The sequence below is a fragment of the Oryzias latipes genome, chromosome 7 (assembly GCF_053564925.1).
Source record: "Oryzias latipes strain Hd-rR chromosome 7, Olatipes_Hd-rR_3.1".
NCBI lineage: Eukaryota > Metazoa > Chordata > Actinopteri > Beloniformes > Adrianichthyidae > Oryzias > Oryzias latipes.
In genome coordinates this window covers 22,673,317-22,697,961 of record NC_136243.1, presented here as the reverse complement: position 1 = coordinate 22,697,961, position 24,645 = coordinate 22,673,317, and the positions used below count along the sequence as shown (strand labels likewise).

The window sequence follows — 24,645 nt, the reverse complement described above, 5'->3', positions numbered from 1 at the left end:
TTTTATACAGCTAATCTGTTGAAAAGTGACAGGTAGCACTATGTAGAGGATGCAAGGATAAGCTTCTTAAAGAGGAAATAACAGGTCTGTGAGGAACAGATTTCTCTCTTATTTTCTTCACTGTCATAGAAACAAATTCGGCATCATGTAATCTGCTTTCCTGAATCTTTTTTTAGTTTTTTTATTTGATCCCTTACAGTTGAAGTGTACTCAAGATGAACAGCAGACCTGTCTCGTGATTTTACATGTGGGCAATTTGTTTGAAAACCAAGATTTTTAAAGCTCAGCAAATAACAATATAATATTTTTCTTTGTAAGTTGGCATGCATTTCAGGTGGTTGTGTAAGATATAAGTCACATATATATACATTATACACATGGTGTACAAATTAAAAAATTAAAATGCCGGCACAGAGGCTGCAACATATTTTCAAAATGAAAACGTTTCAGTTAAAATATTGTTGGACAAATATTGTTTGACAGACATCTATTAGAAATATGCAAGTGGTATAAAGTCTGCAGTTGAGAAAAACGTATGGAAATGTAAAATTATCTGAAAGAATCAATGAAGGTCCCATTGGGGCCTGATTGAAATAATAATAATTACAGGATAGTATTTGCAAGTAAATCAATAATTCTTGATCAGAAAAACTGTCCTGAAAAATAATTATTTCAATGTTTTAGCAAAAATACAAACATGTTTTTTATGTTATGTTACTATTAAAGCTTGTAATTTTTATTTATGTCCCATATATTATTTTTCAACATAATTTAGATTTTAGTACATATTTTCTTTACAGTTTGATTCTGTTATATTATTACAATATTAGTACATTCAATAATAAAGTTATCTCAGTTGATTGTACAAGATAAGAAAAATATAGATTCCTCATTTAACAGATTTTTTGTTTTTGTTTTTAAGGGGTGCAACTGGGATTTGAGGTTCTAAATTTGAAGTCTAGTAAATAACAAGTCTTTAAATGTTGCATTCCTCTGTAAAACATTTAAACTGAAAGAGGATACAGTTTCACTGCTAAACTGTATACACAATTTGACATTGACCTGTTCTCAAAAGATTGTCTTCATTATGGATGAGCACACTTACACAACATTGGCATGTTCTTCAGAGGGGAAGCCCTTTGCCAGCAATAAAATGTTTGCCATTCTTCTTGGTTAATCTCTTTCCACTCCACTCCTTTTGTTCCTCATTACCTCCCTCACTCCTCATATTTCTCTCAGTTGTGGAACTTTCCATCAAAGCATCTTGTTAGTGATGAAGGAGTCTCATGTATCTTTAAGTACCTGACAGGGATCTTTAACTGGGCAGTTCCAGTCAGGTCATCACACAAGCATCACATACTTTTGCTTAAATCCCACACCATGGTAAGTCATTACTTCTTTTACAAAAATAAAAATAAATACGCAGTGAAAAACTATTTATGTATATGCATAAAAAAATATATTTGCATTTTGCAAACCACTCCAATTTAATTAGGGGGTCACCAAGGAAAAGTTTAACTAGAAATTAGTGTCTGGCAAATAAAACAGGATAAATAAATCATCATAAGCTGGTCAATGAAATTACAATTGTGAGGATGTTTGCAATAATATTATTGATTAGAAACTTTTTATTTAAAGCGGAAAAGCCTAGGACCAAGTTTATATGACTTTGTGCTTCAGGTAATGTCCAGGATTAAGGGGATTAGTTATCAGAATGACCACAAAATCCAGGCTTGAATGCTAGTGCAGTTCTTTTTTCCCCAACTGTCAAAGAATAGTTGAAAGAAAAAAAATATAGATCTATCTATCTATCTATCTATCTATCTATCTATCTATCTATCTATCTATCTATCTATCTATCTATCTATCTATCTATCTATCTATCTATCTATCTATCTATCTATCTATCTATCTATCTATCTATCTATCTATCTATCTATCTATCTATCTATCTATCTATCTATCTATCTATCTATCTATCTATCTATCTATCTATCTATCTATCTATCTATCTATCTATCTATCTATCTATCTATCTATCTATCTATATGACAACTGTCCAATTAAAGCAGTTTAATTTATCCCAGAGGGAGGATATTGCATAGACACCTTAAAAAACATGATTCCTTAATCCAAAGAAAGGCACAGTAATACACAATAAATATAAATAACAGAAAGGGATGGTGTGCACATGTTCAGTTTAATGGATCACACCACTTTGATTGAGTAGATAATTATTTACAATTAAATGATGTTTAATCATTCAATAAATAATGTATTTTATGGAAAAATACAGTGATCCCTTGCTATATCACGGTTTACTTTTCACGGTTTCGCTACTTCACGGATTTGGATTGTGCATTGTGTTCTGCATTCTGATTGGCTAAAAAGTCACTCAGCGAGTAGCTCAAGAATGGGACCCTTTGATGAGCCGTTCATTACAGTTCTCCAACATAATCGATGGGGGCATGTCGGTGTATAAGGATCTTATAGCAAAGAAGAAAAAAGAGCGACAACAACTGCCTATCACTATGTTCCTCTCCCGAACAAACACACCTGCAGCTGCACCGCGGGCTTCAAAAGGAAAAAACGCTGCAGAGGATGCAGCGGCTCAGTATGAAGAGCAGTGAAAAAGAAGACCGGAGTCACTATCTGTCCCACTGTACTTTTTTATTTTTTTCATAATCATTTTAAATTTTCTTCCGTTTAATCCACTCGGGTCGCGGTGGGCGGGGCTAATCTCCGCAATTTAAAGCCTTCTGTTCTTATCGATGATTGAAATTATTATTTGACAGCACACTACAGAAGTTATTTGTTGAAAAAACGTTTCTAAAGTACTTTTATTCTTTAAAAAAACAATTGATTTAGCCTGTTAAATGGTTTGTTCTTTCTTTTCAATGTATAATAGTGTATTTCATTGTATAATAATTGTAAAAAAAATAAAGGTTTCTACTTCACGGGTTTTGCTTATCACGGGTTCTATTTGGAACGTAACCCCCGCGATAATCAAGGGATCACTGTATAGGAAATATCTGAAGCTGTCAAAACTATTGTATAACAGTAACAAAGGTGTCTTTATTGGATAATTAATGATAAAATGCTATTTCACCCATGTCCTTTTTGATCTATTTAGAAAACCTCTTTGGTGATCGGACATTTTCTGCAAGTCGTTATGGCAATAGCTTTTATTAGACTATTTTTAAAAGTTTACCAGTCTCTGCTGTTGAGGTTAACTTGCAAAAAAATCAAAGCAGTTGGAGCAACAACTGTATTGGGTGTGACAAGTGTGACACTAGCAAAACTATTTGCTTATAGCTAGTGTTTTATAATGTCTTCATATACCATTACTTACAGAAACATTTCTTTTTTTCTTGTTTTTATTCTCCATCTTTTCAAAGCCTATGTAAGGTTAACCCAAGCTTGTGGTGTTAAGCTAACATTGAAACAGACTAGTTGATACTGTAAAATAAGACAATCTTATTGGGGATTTAATGCTTTCATGTTAAAGCTTTTCTTTAAAGAAAGCAAGTTTGTCCTGTGTTGTAAAGTAGTTATAATGTAAAAGAGGGAGGTTTTTCGAAGTAAAAAAGAAACTTGAATGCATAAGTTATAAAATAATTGTGTGCAGAATATGGACTGTTATCATCCAAAAAACACATCAACGCAAACTTGAAACTTAGTCGTAGTTATAAATATGTGAAGTGTATAAAAGTATGTTAATCTTACCTTACAAATTAAAGTCACTTGGTCAAAGGTGGTGTTTTTGTCAGCAATTTGTTTTTATGTAAACTATTTTCTTACCTGCTTAGACAGGTGTCTCACCCGCGGACAGTAAATAACCTCAGACAGGGTAGTGTGTGAACACACAGCTCTTGTTTCTTCCTGAGAGTAATTGACACCTCCTTTCTCTCCTTTCATTTGCAGTTCTGTGTCATTGAATGACCTTAAATGCATCTTTTGTCATCACCTGTAGTTGTTATCTTGTTTGTATGTATGAATGTATATTTTCACAATTTTCTGGAGAAAACTGCAGTTTCCTCTATAATTTAACTTGTAGAACAAACATTTCATTCTTCTTTTTTGCACCTTAAATATCAAATGACCACACAAAAGAGTTTTTCTGTTCAAAAACTAATGTTTAACTGTTTTTTTTTCAAGTTTGTACATTTTTCAAAATTTCAGTGTCTGAATTAAAATTAAAAAGTACTCGTTGTAGGTTAAAAACGAAATTACTTGCAAAGAATGGAGGGGTATTTTAAAGAAACTGAATGAAACCCAAAGATGATTTACCAAAGATTAATGTGTGGAATCTGATCACTTGAATAAATAAAAAAAATAAAAATAAAAAGGTAAAAAAGAAAAAATTTAAATAAGTAAAAAATAAATAAAAAGGTTCAAAAACCTATTTAACTCAAACATTTTGAAATCATTAAAAATAAACCAGTTCAGGAACTAGCTCAGAAGAGCGATATTAATTAATTAAATGCTATAATCCTTTCAGAATGCCTAGTAAAATCTAAAAGCATTCAAAAACTGCTAATCTGAGCAGCATTCCAGAGACTTCTCCCTGAGTCGTAACCCTTGTGCTATCCTAGGCACTTTAATATCACATTACTGTGATGCATTACTTTTGTAATGTGTTACTCCAAACACTATTTATGTCCTGTTTTTGTTGGTGTCATTCATGTCCTCATTATCAGAAGGAAAAATTCGCCATGCAAACTCTCTTCTTTGTCTTTTGATTGCAACAATCACTCTGTTCGTAACCCTTGTGCTATCCTAGGCACTTTAACATTGGGAGTTGGGTCATCTAGACCCACTAGACAGTGCTCTGAACCTTTTTTCTTCAATGATTTGTGATCTTCACTGGTGTCCATGGATTACATGAAATCCTCTCCACCTTTATCCACCTTTGTCATGGTAGGGTCAACACGTCAATGTAAGGGTGGGGTCATAGGATAGCACAAGGGTTAAAGGTGTATTTAGAGAGCCGGGTATCAGGTTAGGTTGGTAAGCATTAATAAGTAGGCGACTGTTCCTTGTCTACCAGAGATTGGCATCCTCTTGGTACCTGGAGGACTTCCAGTGACAAGGTGCCATGCATGCTTTATTCGCGACCTCTATCTTTGTGACGATGGCACTTACATTACAGTGAAAGCAGAGACAACGAAAGTAAAGCTGAGACCGAACAAGTGGGATTTTCTTACCTGTTGGGGATCTCCAAGGAAATCCAGTAATCATAACTTCAATTCTCTCTACCTTGATTTGTGTCTAACAATTAATGCACACCATCATGCAAATGTGTTTTCTCAAATACATGTAGATAAATGAAGAGACAGGACATTTTTTTAACAGCAGTGCTTGCAGTTTACTAACTGAAAGGCCATCATACATAGAAAAGGAGCAATTCTAATGGTGACAGCTGTCTTTCTCTGATAAATTGTAAAACAAAGGACATCAAAGCCTTTTTTGACAGTTAGAATTTAGCATTTAAAATTCAATAGTATTATGAAATCATTATTTGTGTAGCATTTTTTAAAATAAAATATGACATTTTAATATTTATTAGACTGAAGTTTCACTAAACAGTATAATTTATTTGATGCTCTGGGAAAACAGTACAAGAAAAAACTTTGAAATGTCCTTTTAAAACCACATTTTGAGACCAAATAATTCAGAAAAAAAAGTTAGTTTATGCATTTTTGTAACTGTCCAGTTTTTATTCTAATCTAAAATCTTTACTGAAGCAAAACACAAATGTAAATTGTGTTTCAAATGGAGAGGACTTACTATAAACTGAACATTTTTGAAGCATACTTTATAAATGCTTCTGAAAAACAAAACAAACCTAAGCACGATGTTTGTCACTTTTTAAAACTTCTCTAAAACTCATTCATTCATTCATTCATTCATTCATTCATTCATTCATTCATTCATTCATTCATTCATTCATTCATTCATTCATTCATTCATTCATTCATTCATCTTCTTTACCGTTTATTCCCTTTCGGGGTCACGGGGTTGCCAGAGACTATCCCGGCATTATCCTATTTTCTTCATGATAGTTTTCTTTCTGTAACAAAAATTATGAACTGACCAATCAGATGCCTCAATAAAAGTATGTGGTCGAACGCTCTAAACGTTTGATTGACAGATTCTCCCTAGAGCCCACTTTCAAAAAAAGGGGTGTGGAGTTCCATCAAGCTCACTCCTGATTGAATAGAGTGGTTGACATAGAAACGTTTACTCAGACTGACGTGATCACTGCTTACTGATGAAGTTTGGTATTGTGATAAAAATAGGGATTGAATTTACTTCATTTTGCTTTAACCCAAAGCAAGTCCTTATATGGGTGACGTCACACTTATTGGGTCAGTTCCCATAATAGTCACTACTCAGTATGACTTCCCCTCCATGGGTTCTTATCATCTTTTCAAAGTCTTTATCTCTTTGTACTTTTTTTTTTTTAGTTTTGATTTTGTGACATATTTTTATCTTTTGCCAAGAGTATATTTTTATCCAGTGCAGTATCCTTGGGTGTTCTCATTTACACTAATAAATAACTATTATTATTTATTAATATCATTGTTTTCATTATTGATTTGCAACACAGGCCACCCCAATACTTGTTGCAATGAATAAGAGGACAAAATACAATAATGCTATAATTTATTTATGAAATAGCAACAAGAGTCCAATACCACTAGTTATAAGTCATGACATAACCAGAAAATCAAATATTTTTAGAAATGTTTTTATGCAGACCTGACTTTTTCTGTTAGGAATGGGAAACCTTGTACAGACATCCGACCAGAAGCATCAAAACATTTTTTTTTTGTGGAAGTTAAATAGAAATCTACATCTGTCACATTTGAATGTTAGTTTCTTTGGCCAATGTTTCAGATGTTTGTGCTGCACCCACACAGTGGGTAAATCAGCTTTCAACGAGCTGTGGTCTGTCACAAAAATGTCAAATCTGTCAAGCTAAAGATTTGTTAGACAACACCAGAAGAGAAGACCCATTTTCATAGGTTCAAAAATGAGTAAGTAGATAATGTTGTATCAATAATTTACATGTTCTGAATTTTACTGTTTCATTTACGTTTGACCAAATCTGACAATAAACATTTAAATATCAAGAGAATAACAGTAGAGCCAAAGAACAAAGAAAATACTTTGACATATGATATGTGTAATAAATATACAGTCAAGCTGGAAAACATATACACCTTGGTAAATTTTGAATATGTTGTCTTAGATGTTAGTACAATTAAAGAATCATGATGCCTCTTTGTAAAATCTTCTGCGAGACGCCTTTGTCAGTTCCCAGTCAAAAAAAATAATCTTGATGCTTGATTGTAACTTCAAGTCAGAATTTGCTTGAGGTATGAACAATTGATAACAGGTGAATACAAAATTGTTCACAGAAGTACAGAGTCCTCAACCATATGATCTTTTCTGATTTATCATACAAGTAGTGCAGCCCGTTGTCAATATAAAACATACATTTCCACAGGAATAATGAAATTTTAATCACAAGAATTCTTCATCTGAGGTGACTAAAAGACTAAATGTTCATTTTTTCATTTTCTTCAATTTTTTCTTCCACAGTTAGTTTCCTTTAATCTGCCAAATGCCATTGGCTAGATTGAGTGAAGTGTTGCTGGCCTGTTTGCTGATTGCTTCAGCCTTCATTGCTTGCTCAAGAGCTTCTGCCATGGGAAGCTTGTCCTCTGCTTCCGTCTCTCTGTGGTAGAAGTAGTTGAAGTTTGAAACAATGACAGGAACAGGCAACGCTATCGTCAATACACCTGCTATTGCACACAAGGTGCCAACAATCTTACCCGCCACAGTAATGGGACACATGTCTCCGTAGCCTACAGTAGTCATGGTGACCACAGCCCACCAGAAGCCGTCAGGAATGCTAACAAACTGCGTGCTAGGCTCATCAACTTCAGCAAAGTAAATAGCACTAGAGAAGAGGATCACTCCAATGAATAGGAAGAAGATGAGCAAACCAAGCTCACGCATACTGGCTTTTAAAGTCTGCCCCAAGATCTGAAGCCCCTTAGAATGGCGTGAGAGTTTGAAAATACGAAACACTCTGACCAATCGGATTATACGCAGAATAGCCAAAGACATGTTCTGTCCAGAACTCTCTTGTGGCGTCGTGAATGTTTCTGTGATAACAGTCACAAAGTAAGGGATGATGGATATGATGTCGATAATGTTCATGATATTGTGGAAAAACTCACTTTTACTGGGACAGGCCACAAATCTAACACACAGCTCAAAGGCAAACCAGACAATACAGGCAGTCTCAATGAAAAAGAAAGGGTCAGAAAAGGTTGTGAGCTTTACACCAGGAAAAGAAGCAGAGGGGAAACTGCTGGACTGGTTGACAGGTTTTACAGGGGTGGCCACAACTCTATCAGAATCATCTCTGAACTCTGGAAGTGTTTCCATGCAAAATATAATAATGGATATCACAATGACCAGGACGGACACCAGAGCTACACCACGAGCGGCATTGGAGCTCTCTGGGTACTCAAAGAGAAGCCAGAACTGCCTATGTATTTCATTAGTTGGAAGAGGGATATCAACATCTTTTATAAATCCTTCATCTTCTCTGAACTGCTCAAGGGCTTCTTGGCCAAGCTCATAGAACACAATTTCATCAGCAAACACATCAAGCGGCACATTAGCTGGTCTTCGGATTTTTCCCCCAGACTGGTAGTAATACAAGATCCCGTCAAAGCTCGGCCGATTCCGATCAAAGAAGTACTCATTCCGCATGGGGTCAAAGTAGTCCATCCTCTTCAAAGGATCTCCTAAGAGTGTTTCCGGAAACTGGTCCAGTGTTTTGAGTTGTGTCTCAAAACGAAGACCGGCTATGTTGATAATGACTTTCTGGTCTCCATCATCCAGCCCTCGTTTATCTACAAACAGGTCCTCACAGCACTCTTTGGTGAGCCGGCTGAAGATGGTCTCACTCTCCTTAACTCCCTCACTGCTTAATAGCAATTTCCAGTTAGAAATCATGCTTGCACAGCTACTGCGGCCCTTTTGGCTTGGGGATAGCAACACTGGAGACTGGGGTATACCCAGTGTATATGTTTGTGGAATAGGTAAAGATGAGGTGGATTCCCACATATGGGATGGCATCGGGCTGTACTGGGAAGGTTTGGAGGATAGCTGGGGAGCTCGGAGAAGGTAATCAATGTCTGGGCTGTTTGGCTCAGGAGGCATGTCCACTGTGAGAGCCAAGGTCTTATCAGAATAGGTGTCCTCATCCTCAAGGCTGGCGTCAAGGTCCTCCAGGCTCTCGAAGTTCACTAGAGCTACCTCCATGGCTGCAATTCAGCCTTGCAAGGCCTGGGATCAGCAAAACAGGAGAAGAGCTCTCTAATCAACAGATGAAGCTTGAGTGGTAGCAGCAGCAATTTAATAAAGCATGAAGTCTTTGGCTGGAATTTAGACGTCAAACGGAAAGCCTGGATGGTTTCTATATTTTACCTGCAGAAAAAAAAAGAAGACAAAATAAAGACAGTCAGTGTGTTTCTGTCACTACTCAGAGTTAACAGCTAGCAAAGAAAAGAATGTCAAAAATAAATGTTTAAGAGAAATGCATGTTTAAAAATCAGAGAAAAATCAAATACAAATAAGTTTATAAGAACATAGTTTGTTAAAAGAAACTGAATTTTTTTCTTCTACAAACAAAAAGCGCTGAGAAGCAGGCCCTGAAGTCACATTGCTTCTAACGTAACCAGTTGTGCACACCTGACAACATTAGAAAAAAAACTTCAATTATCTCTCATTTTTTATTATTATCTTGATAGATTTAGCTAAACTGATATTTTTAAGTCACCACAAGAGCCAATAAGATAACTTAAAAAAACAGGCTAACCATTAAATTTTATAAATAATATCAAATAAAGTAAATGTCCAGAAGGAGTTAAACATCAAAAATGTGTATGTTGTACATCAGAGCCTTGGCAGTAATATCTATTTAAGTGGATTTGTAGACCTTTTTTTTCTTATTATACTGTGGTGTACTACATTTATGATGCATTTGACCACGTCAAAGGCTTTCTACAGAACTTATGAAGTACACAAAAGAAACATATATTTGAATATAGTGAAGTTTCATTAAAACAAACCAAAAAAAATTGCTCATTCTAATGCATTTATTTTTTATGACAATAGATTTAAATCATTTGTATGTTCAAGAAGAACCTTGTTTGACAAACATTCTATCAGGGAACATTAATCACTAAAGTGCTGTGTTTGATATATATAATTATCTGCCACAGTAATATGCACACCAGGGAGAACTCCCAAAATAACAACACGCATAATGCAACAGTCAGAAAATTTCTCTGAGAATTCTGGGATGCCAGTAGTGTGCATAATTAGTTTGTTACCAAACAAAAGAATTGCAGAGACGTGGGAGTGGAGGATAGTGAAGGGTAACTGGGACTGTGCATACATCAGTGCATAATTAACAGACTGTACAGTGATAGCGTGAGGCTTGATCCGTCCACAGACCAGGATTCCCGTTTGCTCTGTGCAATAAAAGCCCAATTTTGTTTGTCCTAAAAATGTGCCACTTGTTTTTTGTAGATGTTTTAATATTTGTGCTTTCATTTACATCTGACATTAATTTCCACACTATCTCTTGCTAGATACAAATGGCCACAGTTTCAGAAAGTGTGTGCCACTGCAGATATTTAATTAAAGACTCAGAGGTGAGTCACCCTGTGCCAGTGACACTGACCTGGGAGAGCAATGGACCGAGACAAGAAAGGGACTGAAAGGATAAGAATTGGATGGATGTTCTAAAGAGTACATGGACAGAGCGATTTTTTGCAGGAAAGTAACAATAAATTATTGTTTTTATTGTTAGATATACTGATAAATGGTGACTCATTTTGAAAAAGTAGAAGTTATGGTTAAATAAGAGAAGTAATCAGTACATTTTTCTGATTAAAGATCTTCAGGATTTTCTGTCTTCTTAACCTATCAAAAGAGTTATACCAAAAATGCATCTCTGCTTGAGCTGTACTTGGTGTTAATTTGTTTATAATGCAGTCAACCTAATTTAAAATTGGTTGTTTTGCATCTGCAAAAAAGAGTTTAAAATGCTTAAAAAATGTCACCTCTAATCCTTTTTTTATAATTCTGTTTTTATAGAATTCTAAATATGTATAGACACTATAACTTTGTTAATATCTTGTATGAAATATTTCAAAAGCATTATTAAATAACTATTAGTAATAATCATAATGAACTAGAGAAACAGCACAAAAGGGTGCAAAAATGCCCATAGCAGAAAAATATCCAGGCTACAGTTAACTTACCTTCATTCGAGATATTAATAAACCATAAAATAAAGTGAAAAAAATGCAACAGGTAAAAGAGGCAAAACTGCAGGTTCTGCTCCTGCTGCTCCTTTTTGCTACCTTCTCCCCCCCGAGAGGAATGACTTGTCTTTCATGGCTGAAACTGGATAAGCTTACACTGAGTAGAAACTGAAGCCGTGGCAAAGGTCAAATCCACAAACACAAGCAGGTAAACACATTTGCCGTCTTATAAAACAGTGCACGTAAAATAGTGGAAACCAAACCCTTCAGTTTGCTCTTTTAGTTTACTGTAGTGTGTGCAGCTGTCTGTTGACATATGCGCGCCTCCTATTGTGTGTCATTAGATATCTCTGTGATTTAAGTGATGTGCTCAAGGCTTTGTAGACTGGAACAGTGATTAGATCCTCAGATTTCTCCATGCTTGACTCACTTACCCTACACCCGGGAATGTTTTATCCTTATTTAAGGTATTACAATAGATCGCCAATAACTAACCACCTAAGAACCATAATTCAACAAGTTTAGGCCACTTGGATTAAAAAATACATAAAAACCCCTTCCTTACAAGTAACTGGCCTTTCACTCACAGCTCATCTTCTTTATTGACAGCTCCTTTAACGGTAAACTCTAAGCAGCACACCTAGAGACCATGAATCTTTAATTACAGTGAGACTAAATTACTCTCTAAAAGGTTCCATCATTAAAACAGAACACAAGAGGACATTTGAACTCTTAAGGCTCCATTTGCCTTGTCTGTCTGCAGATAAAGAAATTTTGGAGTTTACTTTTTAATGAAATTCCACCACAAAGCAGTAGTTGGCATATTCTACAGTTTATCGTAGTTATCAGTACCCTAGTGTATTCAGACTGAAAATGTATTACAGGTTATCGGGTAAAACGAACTCTGGTTCACTCAAAGCGGACCCAATGTGTCCAGTCTGAATACACCCTAAGGCTTCTTACTGTTAAACAAATGATCTATATGAAGTCGTAAAGTAGAGTTGACAAAAATCTGTTGATTGATATCAGATTGATCTTTATTTAGAAAATTAATGCCTATTTATTGATATCAATCATAGCTCAAATAACCCTTAAATTGAAAATCTCAGGTGACAAAACTCCTTTAGTTAATTTAATTGGAAGATTTCATATTTTTTTAAATGCAAGTTTCACCTTCATTCTGTCTATAGTTCTAGTTGTGTGAAAAGTGAATCAATGAAAAATTGAAACATAAATTGATATTGAATTGTGCACTGATTCGTGAACTTGTAAATTAAATTGAATGTTATTGTGCCCAGCCCCATAGGCCATTTATAAAGGCTGCTATTTCACTTTGAAGTCTGAAAAAAAGAATTCCAGCAAATGTTTATCTTAAACCAGATAAAAAAAGTAAACACTTAAACACTTAAATACTCTAGTCCACAATAAGCAGAGAAAATAACTTTATACTAAAGGTAATTGGAAGACTGCTTTTTTGTGTTAGTCATTACCGGCAATTGCTAAAGTACAGACATTTTTTTTTGGAGACCAAGTTACTAATTGATTCTAAAACTGCAAGTTTTTTTTTTCTTCTTCTTTCCCATGGTGAGATATCAAAATTAATTGCTTGATGTCTTACTGTGGGATACACCCCCTGCATATTCCTCAGAAGGTGTTTGAATTAGCAGAGGACATATTTTATAGTGGTACATCTCACTCATGCCACTCAGAGAACCGGGGCTACACGAGTAACCCAAAGTTTTTTTTATTTTACAAGACAGGCTCATGAAAACAAATATTTAACAAAATGTTTCTAAAAACTTTGCAATGCTTGTTTATCTGACTTTTATCTGACTTTTGTTGCACTTTATTTATGGGAAAAGCCGAAAGAGAAACAACAACATTCATAAATATAGAAACAATATATATGAAATGATAAATGTGCATTTTTAAAAGGTATCCCCTTTTTTTTAGTATTTAATCAAAGCTGTACCATCCCAAATGCATGCTTGAACAATCTACTCCAAAGTAAGCAAATGTAAAGTTTTCTTGTGTGGGGGTTAAAATAGCTATTTCGTAACAATTTTAGCCAAAGCTACATCCCAAAATAACTGTAACAGTTTGTGCACACAGTCTTCCTCACAGTGTTTGTGCAAACCAGTTCCAACCCTCAATTTTTCTTGGGAGAGGAAGTGGCTTTTGTTCAGAAAAGGAATCATCAACCCTGACATGGTGACAAGAGGGATTTAGATCAAACTTACAGGTTCTTGTCACAGGTAAGGATTAGACACGATACTGGCATCTGCCTTCTACAACTATGTGATCAAAGAGAGTAAACTAGACCTGAATGATGATCACAAGCTTTGTGCAACAAATTATCACAATTGTTGTAATTTGAATGTAAATTCTGTAAAAATTGTACTATTTTTTTGGTACTTACTTAGGTACTTGTTGCTCATTTGTTCAGAAATCCCATCACATTTATTTTACTGAAACATTTTGACCAAAAAAAACACAAACATAATTTTTTTTTTTTGTCAAAACGTTATATATTCCCATAGTTCATCTCCCATAGGCGCTTATTGCTAACTTGCAACTTTTAATGATTCATTTTTTAATGAATCTCCTTTTTTGATCTATTTTAAAAATTCTCCCAGTGGTCCTTAAATTATGATTATGCTGTTTTTAGCCTTAATCAAAACGCTAAAATGTGTCGTTTTCTGCAGAGTGGCAGTAGTTCATTAAAATCGTTCCTCTAATTTGGGGGCAGGACAGTTGGCACAGAGCAACCCCGCCCTCCTTCCCTTCCTTGATGCAAAGAGCATTACTGGTGCAAAAAAATTGGCGGACAATATTAAAGCTGACCAGATGTGCAGTGTTGAGCCAGATGTCAGCTCGGACGAGGAAAACGAAGACGTGCATGGATATGGTCATCTACAATTGGGTGCATCAAAGCTACAAGTTTTTTCAAACTGCCTTTTTTTGTAAAAATACTCAGAAATACTCAGAACATATTAAGCTAAATTTTCCCTTGTGCTATCTTAGATGACCCCACCCTTACATTGACGTGTTATCCCTACCATGACAAAGGTGGATAAAGGTGGAAAGATTTCATGTAATCCATGGACACCAGTGAGGTTCACAAATTATTGAAGAAAAAAGGTTCAGCGCACTGTCTAGTGGGTCTAGATGACCCAACTCCCAATGTTAAAGTGCCTAGGATAGCACAAGGATTACTAAAAGTCTTTCATCATGTGCACACAGAATACGTTTCAAACACCATAAACCTGATTTTCATCAGAGTGGGTCTTGATAGTTGTATTACTATACAAAGCCTTGATTTGTTTCATAACAAGACAGAAATGTCACATGCCTGCTTTCAGTGATGCAGTTATTTATCTAAGAATACACACAGTCAGGCTGGTAGAAACCCATGTGATGAAATCTCATCTGACATTTAATGCCCTAATCCTCACAAACATTGAAAAGTCATGCTCTGAGCACAGATTAAAATGTTCCTGTTAGCAACAATAAAGTGATCTTCGACTGATATGTGCTAATGCATGCAGAAGAGTGCAATGTAGTTAATCTGTGGCTTTATTATATGTGTGCAAACGCAACAGATGTTCCATCTCAAGTCAAACCTTTTGCACAAACTTACTTTGATATTATGGTCAAATATATCTGATAAATTGAATGCATACTGTGTATTTTTAATATATGTCTGGAAAAAGCACTGTAGTGGCATTGTGTTCTGTGACATTATGTGAAGTATATATTTATTGTTTTTTCTCACCATTAGAAAGCATATATTCTGAGTTCCTGATCAAATAAACTTATGAAAATAAATATATCATGATTATCTTTTAGTTGGCAGGGATTTTATTAATCATATTCTGAAGAGCAGCAGTCATGACAACTCAGCATTCAGATGTTCATGCAGTTTTGTTGCTGGAACTAAATGGATCTCCCGCTTAAAGGCACAATGAGGCCAGACCCATTGTTATTTTTTGTGGTGTCAGACAAAGGGAATGTGTTAATAGGAATTGCAGGCTCTGGTGAATCAAATTTTTGTTTCTATTAAGCAGATTAATGCGGGCTGGGCAGCTCAGTGCCATAAGCCGAAGGATCTTTCCAACGGATCAACACAGATACTGCAGTGTCATAACAGATGAATACATGAAAGAAAAATGCAAAAAAGACAAACATAAACAAACCTAACCTAAGCCCACAACCTGTCTTTTTGTTTAATATGACAATAAGACTAAAACTGTGCAAAAAAACAACAACATTTTTTCATACAAATACATATTAGTTCAGAGATACTATTTTGTCAAAATGTGTCATCCGCACAATGTATTATTTAAATGTTTTTTTCTTAATCTACTTTTATAAGTAGATTGAGGAAAACAACAACAACAAAAATGTGTGTCCACCAGTTAAAGAAAATTATTTAAAAAAAACTAGAGCACATGCTGTGACCTCTATGTATCTCAGAAACAGTTTTCTCCTGTTATACATTAAGGTAATTCATACAAAACATGTCATTACACAGTTCATCTACAAAGAGTTTTTTCCACAAGTTGCATAAAGTTTTTTTAGTTATACATAAACACTACCTTTAGTTCTGTCTGTAAATGGATTTTGCGGGGATATTAATTGTCTTTTGCAGTTGTCCGCTGAATAAATATTAATTTAGACTTTTCTTTAACGCCTTTGTCTAAATTCTAGTCAAGTTACATTTAAATAAAAATGAAACTTAAAACTGGTTAATGCTTTAGAGAGAGATATAAACATGCTAAATACCTAAAAAAACTTTTAATTTTGTTGATTTCTGTGGTGTAAATGATTTTTTTTAAGTTTATATTTGTTTCTTTTTGTTTGGATGTCTGGAGCATTTTATTTTATACATAATTTCTAAATTTAGAGAGACATTTTGGTCACATATAAAAGGTAGATCAAGATTTTTTTAATCCAATAGGATTACTGATTAAATTGTTGAAACATGGGCTAATATGCTTTCATTTGGTCTTAGATTTAATGTTTTTTTTCTTTTTTGCTTCTGTTTTTTTGGTTTATATGTGGAAGTCCTGCCTTGTGTTCAAATTGTCTTTTAAATGGTTTCTCCTGACACGATCACACCAGGTTTCATTTGTCAATTCATTTATAGTAAAATTAGGACGATAGATTTCCGTTGCGTACTGACATGTCCCTGTGTCTTCATCCTCTTGGTTTGGGTTTAAGTTTTTTTTTTTCTTTCATATTTAATTATTTGATAAAGTTCCTATCCACATGTCTGTGGGTTTTTTTTTTCTGGGTGCTACATTTGACAGCAATTGTGTTGATTGGCACACTATGCATACACACAGAGATCCATAACCACAGATAATTCACACATTGAATGTGTATTAAGTATTTATGGAATAAAAAAAAAGAGTTCTGAAAATATTTTCAGACTGTAACGCAGAGCGAATCAGAAAATCCTGCTGTTGCTTTCATGCATTTATTTTCCAAGTGACAGATTTTTAAATAACCTTTTCCCTTTTGGAGCTTTTAAATCACCAACTGTAATGTGAATTACTAATGCCCATTTGTTAATGCAGTTTGAATAATCTGAGCCAAACGCAGAGTTAAAAATAAACGGGAAGCGGATGTTTACTGGCCTTCAGTATGTGTACCTACTGTATTTAGTGTATGAGGGTGAGCATGTGTTTGTCTCAGTATTATTAAAATGAAAAGGAATCAGTATTTCTTTTTGTCCAGTGTTGCACATCATAACTGGATTTGCATCATCTGCAGTGGGTTAATGTTGTTAGCAGTTTTTTGTGTCGCACAATCAGGACGACAGTTGGAAAATTGTTGAGACAAGACCTAAACGGCTCTCTGCACACTGTCTTTCCTGGAGATTGGACTTTTCAGGCTTTTTACTGTATCTTTCCTATAACTTATGCTGAATTCATTATAATGTTACAGTTTTGTTTTTAATAATCTTAGTTTTATGTATAAAATTCAATTTGATGTTTACTCTTGGTGAATGAGTAACAGATTGTTTAACATTTTGTGATTTATTCGGGATGTTTACACATATTCAAAGAAGACAATCTCAAGCTAAATAAATATTATCCACAGCTCAGCCTTGAAAAATGAATTAAATCTCAGAAATGTAGTGATGAGATACCCATGTTTAACACAGAAATGTTTGTTTGATCCATACACACAACCCGTATATGAAAAGGTGTTGAACTGCTGGAAGACATCAACTAACTATTTTTGTAAATAGTATGTCTTCTGACTTACTATGTCTTGCTGGAGCAGAATGGTTTGTTTGCATGTTAGCCCTGCAAGGCATTCATAAGATGTAAGCTGCTGATGTTGACATGAGTGTGTCTGCAGGCGTCAGGCCAAGTCTCAGTGCACAGCAGCTGGGACCAAAATCCTCCCGTGGCTTTTTGACAGGACACACATGCATAGATTGACAACAACAACAGCAAAGGTCAGCCAAAATCTTTTCCTGATAAATTAAAAACTTCCTGTGGAGCATTTTGAATAAGAATATGGGCAAACTACAGCAGGACAGGAGCATGAACTTACAAAGGAGTTCAAAGTTCTGAATGGCCTTACGACTTTGCCTGGAAAACTTAACCACAATTCCTGACCACAGATGTAATAAATGCTTTTGTCTACTGCTTTGCTGTGTTCTTGGTAAACAAATCCCCCCACATTCTCACACTATAATATAAGGGTATGTATTGGCAAAAATCTGGCAACATGATATGTTTCATGATAAACATGTCATAATGCAATATATATCGGGATACATTCCAACACAGTATCATAAAGAGAATATTTCACCATTTTTCAAAGAGTGTAACTTAGAAAAAACTTTGTCAGAATATTAAAAGAAAAGTAAGATGCTGAAATAAGATGCATGCCACAGCGAGTATCTCGATATTTCACTGAATTATTATTTTCTAAGACCCACAAGATTTTAGAAGAAGTGACATCCCCAAGCGGCAAGGAACAAAAAGCCTTCGCAAAAGAAAAATACAATCCTATCTTTTTCACTGAGGTACCAGTCGTTAAACCTCGAGAGTAGGATGCAGATGCAAAGCAGGAATGTGTGTTGATCTACTCTTCCGTTTGTAGGACGTGTGAGGCGCGTTTAAATCAGGATAGACAAATTATACAAAACCAATAACTACATCTGGATTTTTACAATCTTCTTCTTTTTTTTTTTAAATTGGTTTATATCTGCAACCTTCAAAACCTGCTTTTTTAAAAACTTTTTTTAAACTTTTTTTTAACTTTTTGACACAGATTCTACATTATGAACTTTGGTACATTTGTCTGACTTTTTTTTTTCTTTTGTCAGAAGTCCAAGCAATGCCGTTCATGCAACAACTTCATGTGTCGACCCTGCAGGTCAAAGTCTTCACTGCAAATGGCTTTTTCTGACGCTGTGGTCCTGTGATCATGCAGCTGTAAACTCTCAGAACCTTTTCCCCTGATTCAGTTGTTACTGGTCTGGCAGAGCTCTTCCTGTCAGTTTGCCTCCTTTTCTGACTGTCTTTTCATTATATGCAAAAAACCTGTGGCTGCTGTCCCATTGCCTTACCGTACTCACTGTACATTTTCCAGCTTAATAATGGTCTCTCTCTCTTTCATAGTTAGTTGCTTTATTTCTTGCCATTTTTGAAACTCTACATTAAGCTGTACAAAACCTGTTCATCCAAAACTCAAGAGGGTAAAGTATCACAGCGTGTTCCAGCACCTCTTTCATCTGTACTGTAACAGACAGTGAATAATCAAAAGTTGGAACACCTGTAGGAACAACAGGAGCAACAGGTCTTTAGGTTTAAGGTCCCACTCCAATCATCTTTTGATCGATTTTCAAAGCGTTCCCAGTTGTCTTTTAAATGTGATTTTTTAGCCAAACCAAAGGAACCTGTGTCGTTTAGTAGGACATGGTTTCTGCAGAGCGGCAGCAATTATTTGAATTGGAATTGACACAGTAGAATTCTGCCTCTCCTTCTCTTCCCTGTTGCATGAGAGCTTAAAACAGGGACCTTGTGTCCCACCCATTGTATTTTCCATGTCAAAAATCAACGTTTTTTTTTTTTTAAATGACCTTTTTACAAATATTTGATTGAGGAGATCCTCAGAAAATCATTTTGAGCTTAATTTTCTTTCTATATGTCTTTCATCATCAGAAAAATGACAGAGGAACATGTTAAAAACACCAAAAGTGCGATTTTCATCAAAGTGACTCTTTAACCAAATTCTACTACACACAGCTTTCAATTGTTGATCTATTTCTTGGTCATTGAGAAAGTTTCTTGTAACTGTGAATTATTCATAATTTTTCAGGCACAGGTAGCTCTGTAGCATTTTAAGCTATTCCTTAGATTACACCACCAGAAAAAACAATTTTGAAACACAAATTCTAAGTTTGTTGTTGAAGTTGATCTTGGGTGATTAAAACTACGCAAGAAGCTGCAGTTGCTTACACTTTAGGGTTGTAGGCTGTTGTCATTATTATTCTGTAAAGTGGAGCTCTTCTGTAAAATTCAAGCTTTTAACCACCCGGTGTGATGCAACTATCGTAGAAACATTGTTAGGAAGGGGACCTAAAAGAAGGATGGAAGGGTGGGAGATTGGAGGCACACACCCTTTCGTTATTCACGGTGTAAGGTAGATATTCCAGTATGATCATCAAATTAACTATCTCAACCTTTGCTGTAAAAACTGATAGACCAGTCTGTCACTTAACCACACAAACATGACCATACGGCTATTGTCAAAACTCTGCTACTGTTGAAACTCTGGATCTCATTACGTATTAACTAGAAAATCCTTTCTTAAAAGAATTGTGTAACAAAACTGTTGTATTAACTGATACATTACTTCATTTATAGAAAGCCCCTTTTGTTAAACAGTCAAAACATTGAAAACAAAAAAAAATGTAATATGCCCATCTGTCCTGAGTATTTATTACAAATAGATCCTGAGTAAAGCCAGCAATTGACATGCATAAACACGCACAAGAGCCAACACTCGATTCCAAAAGTTATTGTGCATATGGAAGTGTGATTCCACATCCATTCACAGAAAAAACATAAGTGAACTGGTTCTCAAAGGACATGCTACAAATCCACAAACGGACAATGTTTAAACAATGAAGACAGTTGATATTTTTTTAAGATATTAAAAATTGGCGACAGTTGTACTTTGTATGCAATGAAACTGAGTTTTGCACATCTGTTTGTTGACTTTTTGTTTATTCATTGGGTGATTCTGACCTCTGGGTTCTGCCTGTTGTTTACATCCCATTTACCATGTAAAGTCTAATCAACAGTAACGGCCTCATTAATCCGTTAAATCAGATTGCCCTCCTTGTTTTGGAAGGGGAATCACTTCATTGACAGTAATAGCCTGCTATGATGGAAACGGATAGGTTCACTCTCTGTCAATTGTGTTACCTTAACTAACTAGATTCTGCTTGATCAGAAGCTTTGGAAAATAGGCAAAATGTTAAAGATCAACTGAATGTTACGCACTGGAATAAAACAGCCTCATATTTTTACACCTATTTTTTTCGGTGACACAACCAAAACCAACAATGATAGAGTAGCTTCTTAAACTACATGGCCAATAGAGTTACAGCTTGTAACATTAAAATCTGGAGCAACACAGTCAAGAGAATCACAGCAAGAAGATGGTCAGAGTTCAGGTATGATCTCAAACACCTGAAATACAATTTTTTTTCCTGTTGATAATTCCACTCACAAGTAAAAAATTGTTAAACTTTTATAGATTTATGTGGCATTTTCCTGTTTGTTAAAAATGGACAAAGTCAAAGAAATGTCTCAAAGCTAACTTGAGCGTAACTGAAGGAGAATGACCAAATATTAATTTAGCAGCCATTCCATTGAGCTTTTTTAATAGTACTCAGTTCAAGAAAACTTACCTATAAGTTCCACTTTAAAATAATGTTGGCCTCAAATTAAAAACATTGCTAAATCTAACAACTGTTCTTAACCATTTTTTAAAATGTAAACTAATTTTAGGATCTTAATATAATATATATAAAAATGCAGGTCTGAGAAATTTTTGGGACTAATTAGTCATCTATTTTTATTTATTATTTCATTTTATTTATTTAGAGCTGTTTTGTGGCATTCTCGTTTTATTATTATCAAATATAGCATTTAGCAATTTAACATGGACATGTCAGGAATTATTGCAGTCTTTGTTTTGTTTCAATGCTTTTCAGAAACTTTTTAGACGACTTAACCTCTCAGTTTGTGATATTTTGGAAAATAATGGGTCATTTTAACAACTTTTATGTTATGTGTTCTTCATGCTGTCACATGTGCACCAATGTTTCAGCAATATCTGCTATATTAGTGTAATATGTTAGAACACTCTTAAGTGAAAAATATATTTTCAGCTTTCCTAAAAAGTAAAAATCATATAACTGTTTACTGTTCAGTAATTAGGCCAACATTTTTACAATAGTCGTAAGATTTATTCATAAAATATTCATTAAAAATATCTGGAATTCAGTAATTTGATCAACTTTTGTTAATTCAATTAATGGGAAAATTAAATGAACTTTATATTCAAGAAGGAAAACCAGACATTGATAAGTTAGCTTTAGTTAGTTAGTTTGTTTGTTCAGCTTTTTTAGATTTGCTTTTATTTAAAAAAAGAATACTTAGTATATCATTTAAAACACACATTTAAACGGTGTATTCTAAATATCTCCTTTGAACATCCACTCCTAACTTACAAAAACAAAAAAGTACAGAAGAAAATGCAAATGCAAATAACCCTCGTAGCAGTTACAATATATGGTCCTTGCAGTCTGTGATTGCTGCGGGCCATAATGATGCAGAAAATACATACATTCAGTGTTAGATGTATTGTTTGTGGTAAAACAGACACTTTAAAGTAGGTGATGTGGCAAAAGCACAGAAACATATATCACTACATTTGATATGAACATCCATCTATCCAATGTGTTTGTTCCTGATTTATCCTATAGGGTTCTTGGGGCTTCTTCATAATTTGTAAAACAAACCTCAAACACATAATATTTAAATATATGATTTATTTAAGATTTACTTATATAAGACATATTGTACCATGTATATACTCTATACATGTATATACACATATTAAATGTAATTACCTTCTTTAAAAAAAAAAAGAAAATAAAGAAATTAGGCCAAAAAACAACAAGTCTAGATATTCACAGTAAGGCAAAATCCAAAAGTTAAGTGGAAAGTATGAAATAGCCAGCTCTTAAAGAAAAGAGAAACTTTTTAAGTTGGAACAAAAACTTGACAAAGATTTTTATGAGATTTGCTTGTAAAAAAAAGCACACACATATTTGTTAGTTTATATCTGTTCTTTATTTAACCTTTGCATTTGCTGTTCTTAAAGATCTTTTAACAGTAGGTCAGAAGATGAAAATACCAAACAGTATCCTCACACATGAACCTGTTGAAGCTGTTGGTAGAAAGAGCAAACCAGCTTACCTTCAGGAGCACAGAGAATCCTGGCAACCTCAGTGCATGTTTGTAAATGTTAGGACCTCCGGGCCCTGCCGGAGGCATGGGTAGTCTATGGAGCGCCCGGCCATGATGTCTTTCCTGCCACACACAGGCTGACCCGGCTGACAGCCGGCAAGGCTGGCGTCAATGGCCAATCCGCCCACAGGGGCCAGATGTGAGTGACATAACACCATGGTTCTGTTTAATTTGGCCAATTCTTTTGCAAAATCCCTGCTTTACTCCGTCCTTCAACCAAAGCTGTGTCATTATCACAAGGGGAGGGGGAAAGAGAGAGGGACAGGGAGTCAGGGCGAGAGAGAGAAACATCTGTCTGTCCCTTTTTCTCCCCTCTTGAATGAATCATCCCTGTGCAGAAAAAAAGGTTTTGCGCACCTGTCATTTACTGAATCTGATTTTGTTGTTGTTTTTTTGTTGTATTTGAAAGCTTTTGTTGTTTAAGTCAGTAAAAAAGCAGTGATAACAGAAAACAATCTCCAGAATATGACAGCTATTGTATGTCCATTTGTTAAATGTAAAGCAAATCAACAAAAGTGAGTGCACATTTAAAATTTAGTTAAATGTTCCACCTAACACGATTTGAATTAACCTCAATTAATTTGTCTAATCTTAATCTAAAATGATTTTTGAATTGTTCATCTGAAACTGTTTTTTCATAGTGATTACAATTAAACAGTGGTGGAACTTTTGATTGTAGAATTGTTCTTTTTTTTTTTACAGTAAAAACTAACAGAAACCTGCTTTCTGTTTTATTTGTCAAAATACTTTTCAAAGTGTTTTTGTTTAAGTGATTAATGTTATATTTTTCATGTGAAGATCAATTTGATCAATTTCTTTCAAACTACAGTTCCTTGAACATCAACTACTCGTAATCTGATCTCTGTTTATACGCAATTGACAGACAAAAAGGAATGCAAGAAAAATGCGTGTTATATTAAAAATACTGAAGCAACAGGACTGTGTGGTTATGTGTGATTATGTAACATAACAGTATACGATCCAATGATGGTTAGAATAATTGTTCTCGCCGTTTTTCTATTAATACCTGCTAAAACTTTCTTTGGAGAAGTTTTGATGTATTTTCCATGAAAAACGAAATGGATGCTGTTCATACTATGAGATGATTCTCTGTGTCGTGTTGATGAGGTACTAAACACCTTTGTAATGTATCTATTTTTGGATTTATGACCCTGAATAATGAAGAGAGCCACAGGTTTTTTTAGAGATCTTTTTCTGGTTTCAGGCTGACCGACTAACAAGAGGAGAACTGAAAAACATGGGGAGGTGTCCCTCTGCAGGCTAGCAGAGGTATGGCCTTTTGGAAATATTAAAGAGATAATGGGAAGTAGATATTACTTTTGAATAAGTCATTCTATTTTGCAAATCCAAATTTTCTGCATGTGTGGTTGGCTTATCTTATAAAGTATATTCCAATTCTTGTTTCTCTTAATCTATTTGGTCTAAAAAAAACAGTAAATTAAAGGCATTGTTGCATTATTTGGTAGATTTGTAGCCACCATGTTTTAGATTTTGTCTTTTTTTCCCCACAATGTTCTTTGTTTTTATGTATTTTCTGGTTTATAAACTAGAATTGCCCCCTCTCTCATGACATTAAACATGCTTAATTACTTTAACTTTTCCTGAGGCTATATGCTAGTATGATGAATTTCATACTTCATCCCGGTTTTTATTTTCTCTTAAACCTTGTGATATTTTCAGCGCTGTGT

General features: G+C 34.7%; 1 protein-coding gene across 1 annotated transcript; it reads right to left on the bottom strand.

The window, feature by feature from the left end:
• Window positions 1-5,343: 5,343 nt before the first annotated feature.
• On the bottom strand, window positions 5,344-23,031 carry kcna10a (potassium voltage-gated channel, shaker-related subfamily, member 10a). Its single transcript, XM_004070729.4, has 2 exons — window positions 22,886-23,031; window positions 5,344-9,516 (listed from the first exon to the last, which is right to left on the bottom strand). Exon 2 carries the CDS (start codon window positions 9,349-9,351, stop codon window positions 7,612-7,614), a length of 1,740 nt encoding a protein of 579 aa, XP_004070777.1. The 5' UTR covers window positions 9,352-9,516; window positions 22,886-23,031; the 3' UTR covers window positions 5,344-7,611.
• Between the last annotated feature and the right edge of the window lie 1,614 nt (window positions 23,032-24,645).

What these genes read in the sequence shown, in the direction of transcription:
- kcna10a (XM_004070729.4), bottom strand. Translation starts at nt 9,351, where the DNA reads ATGGAGGTAGCTCTAGTGAACTTCGAGAGCCTGGAGGACCTTGACGCC.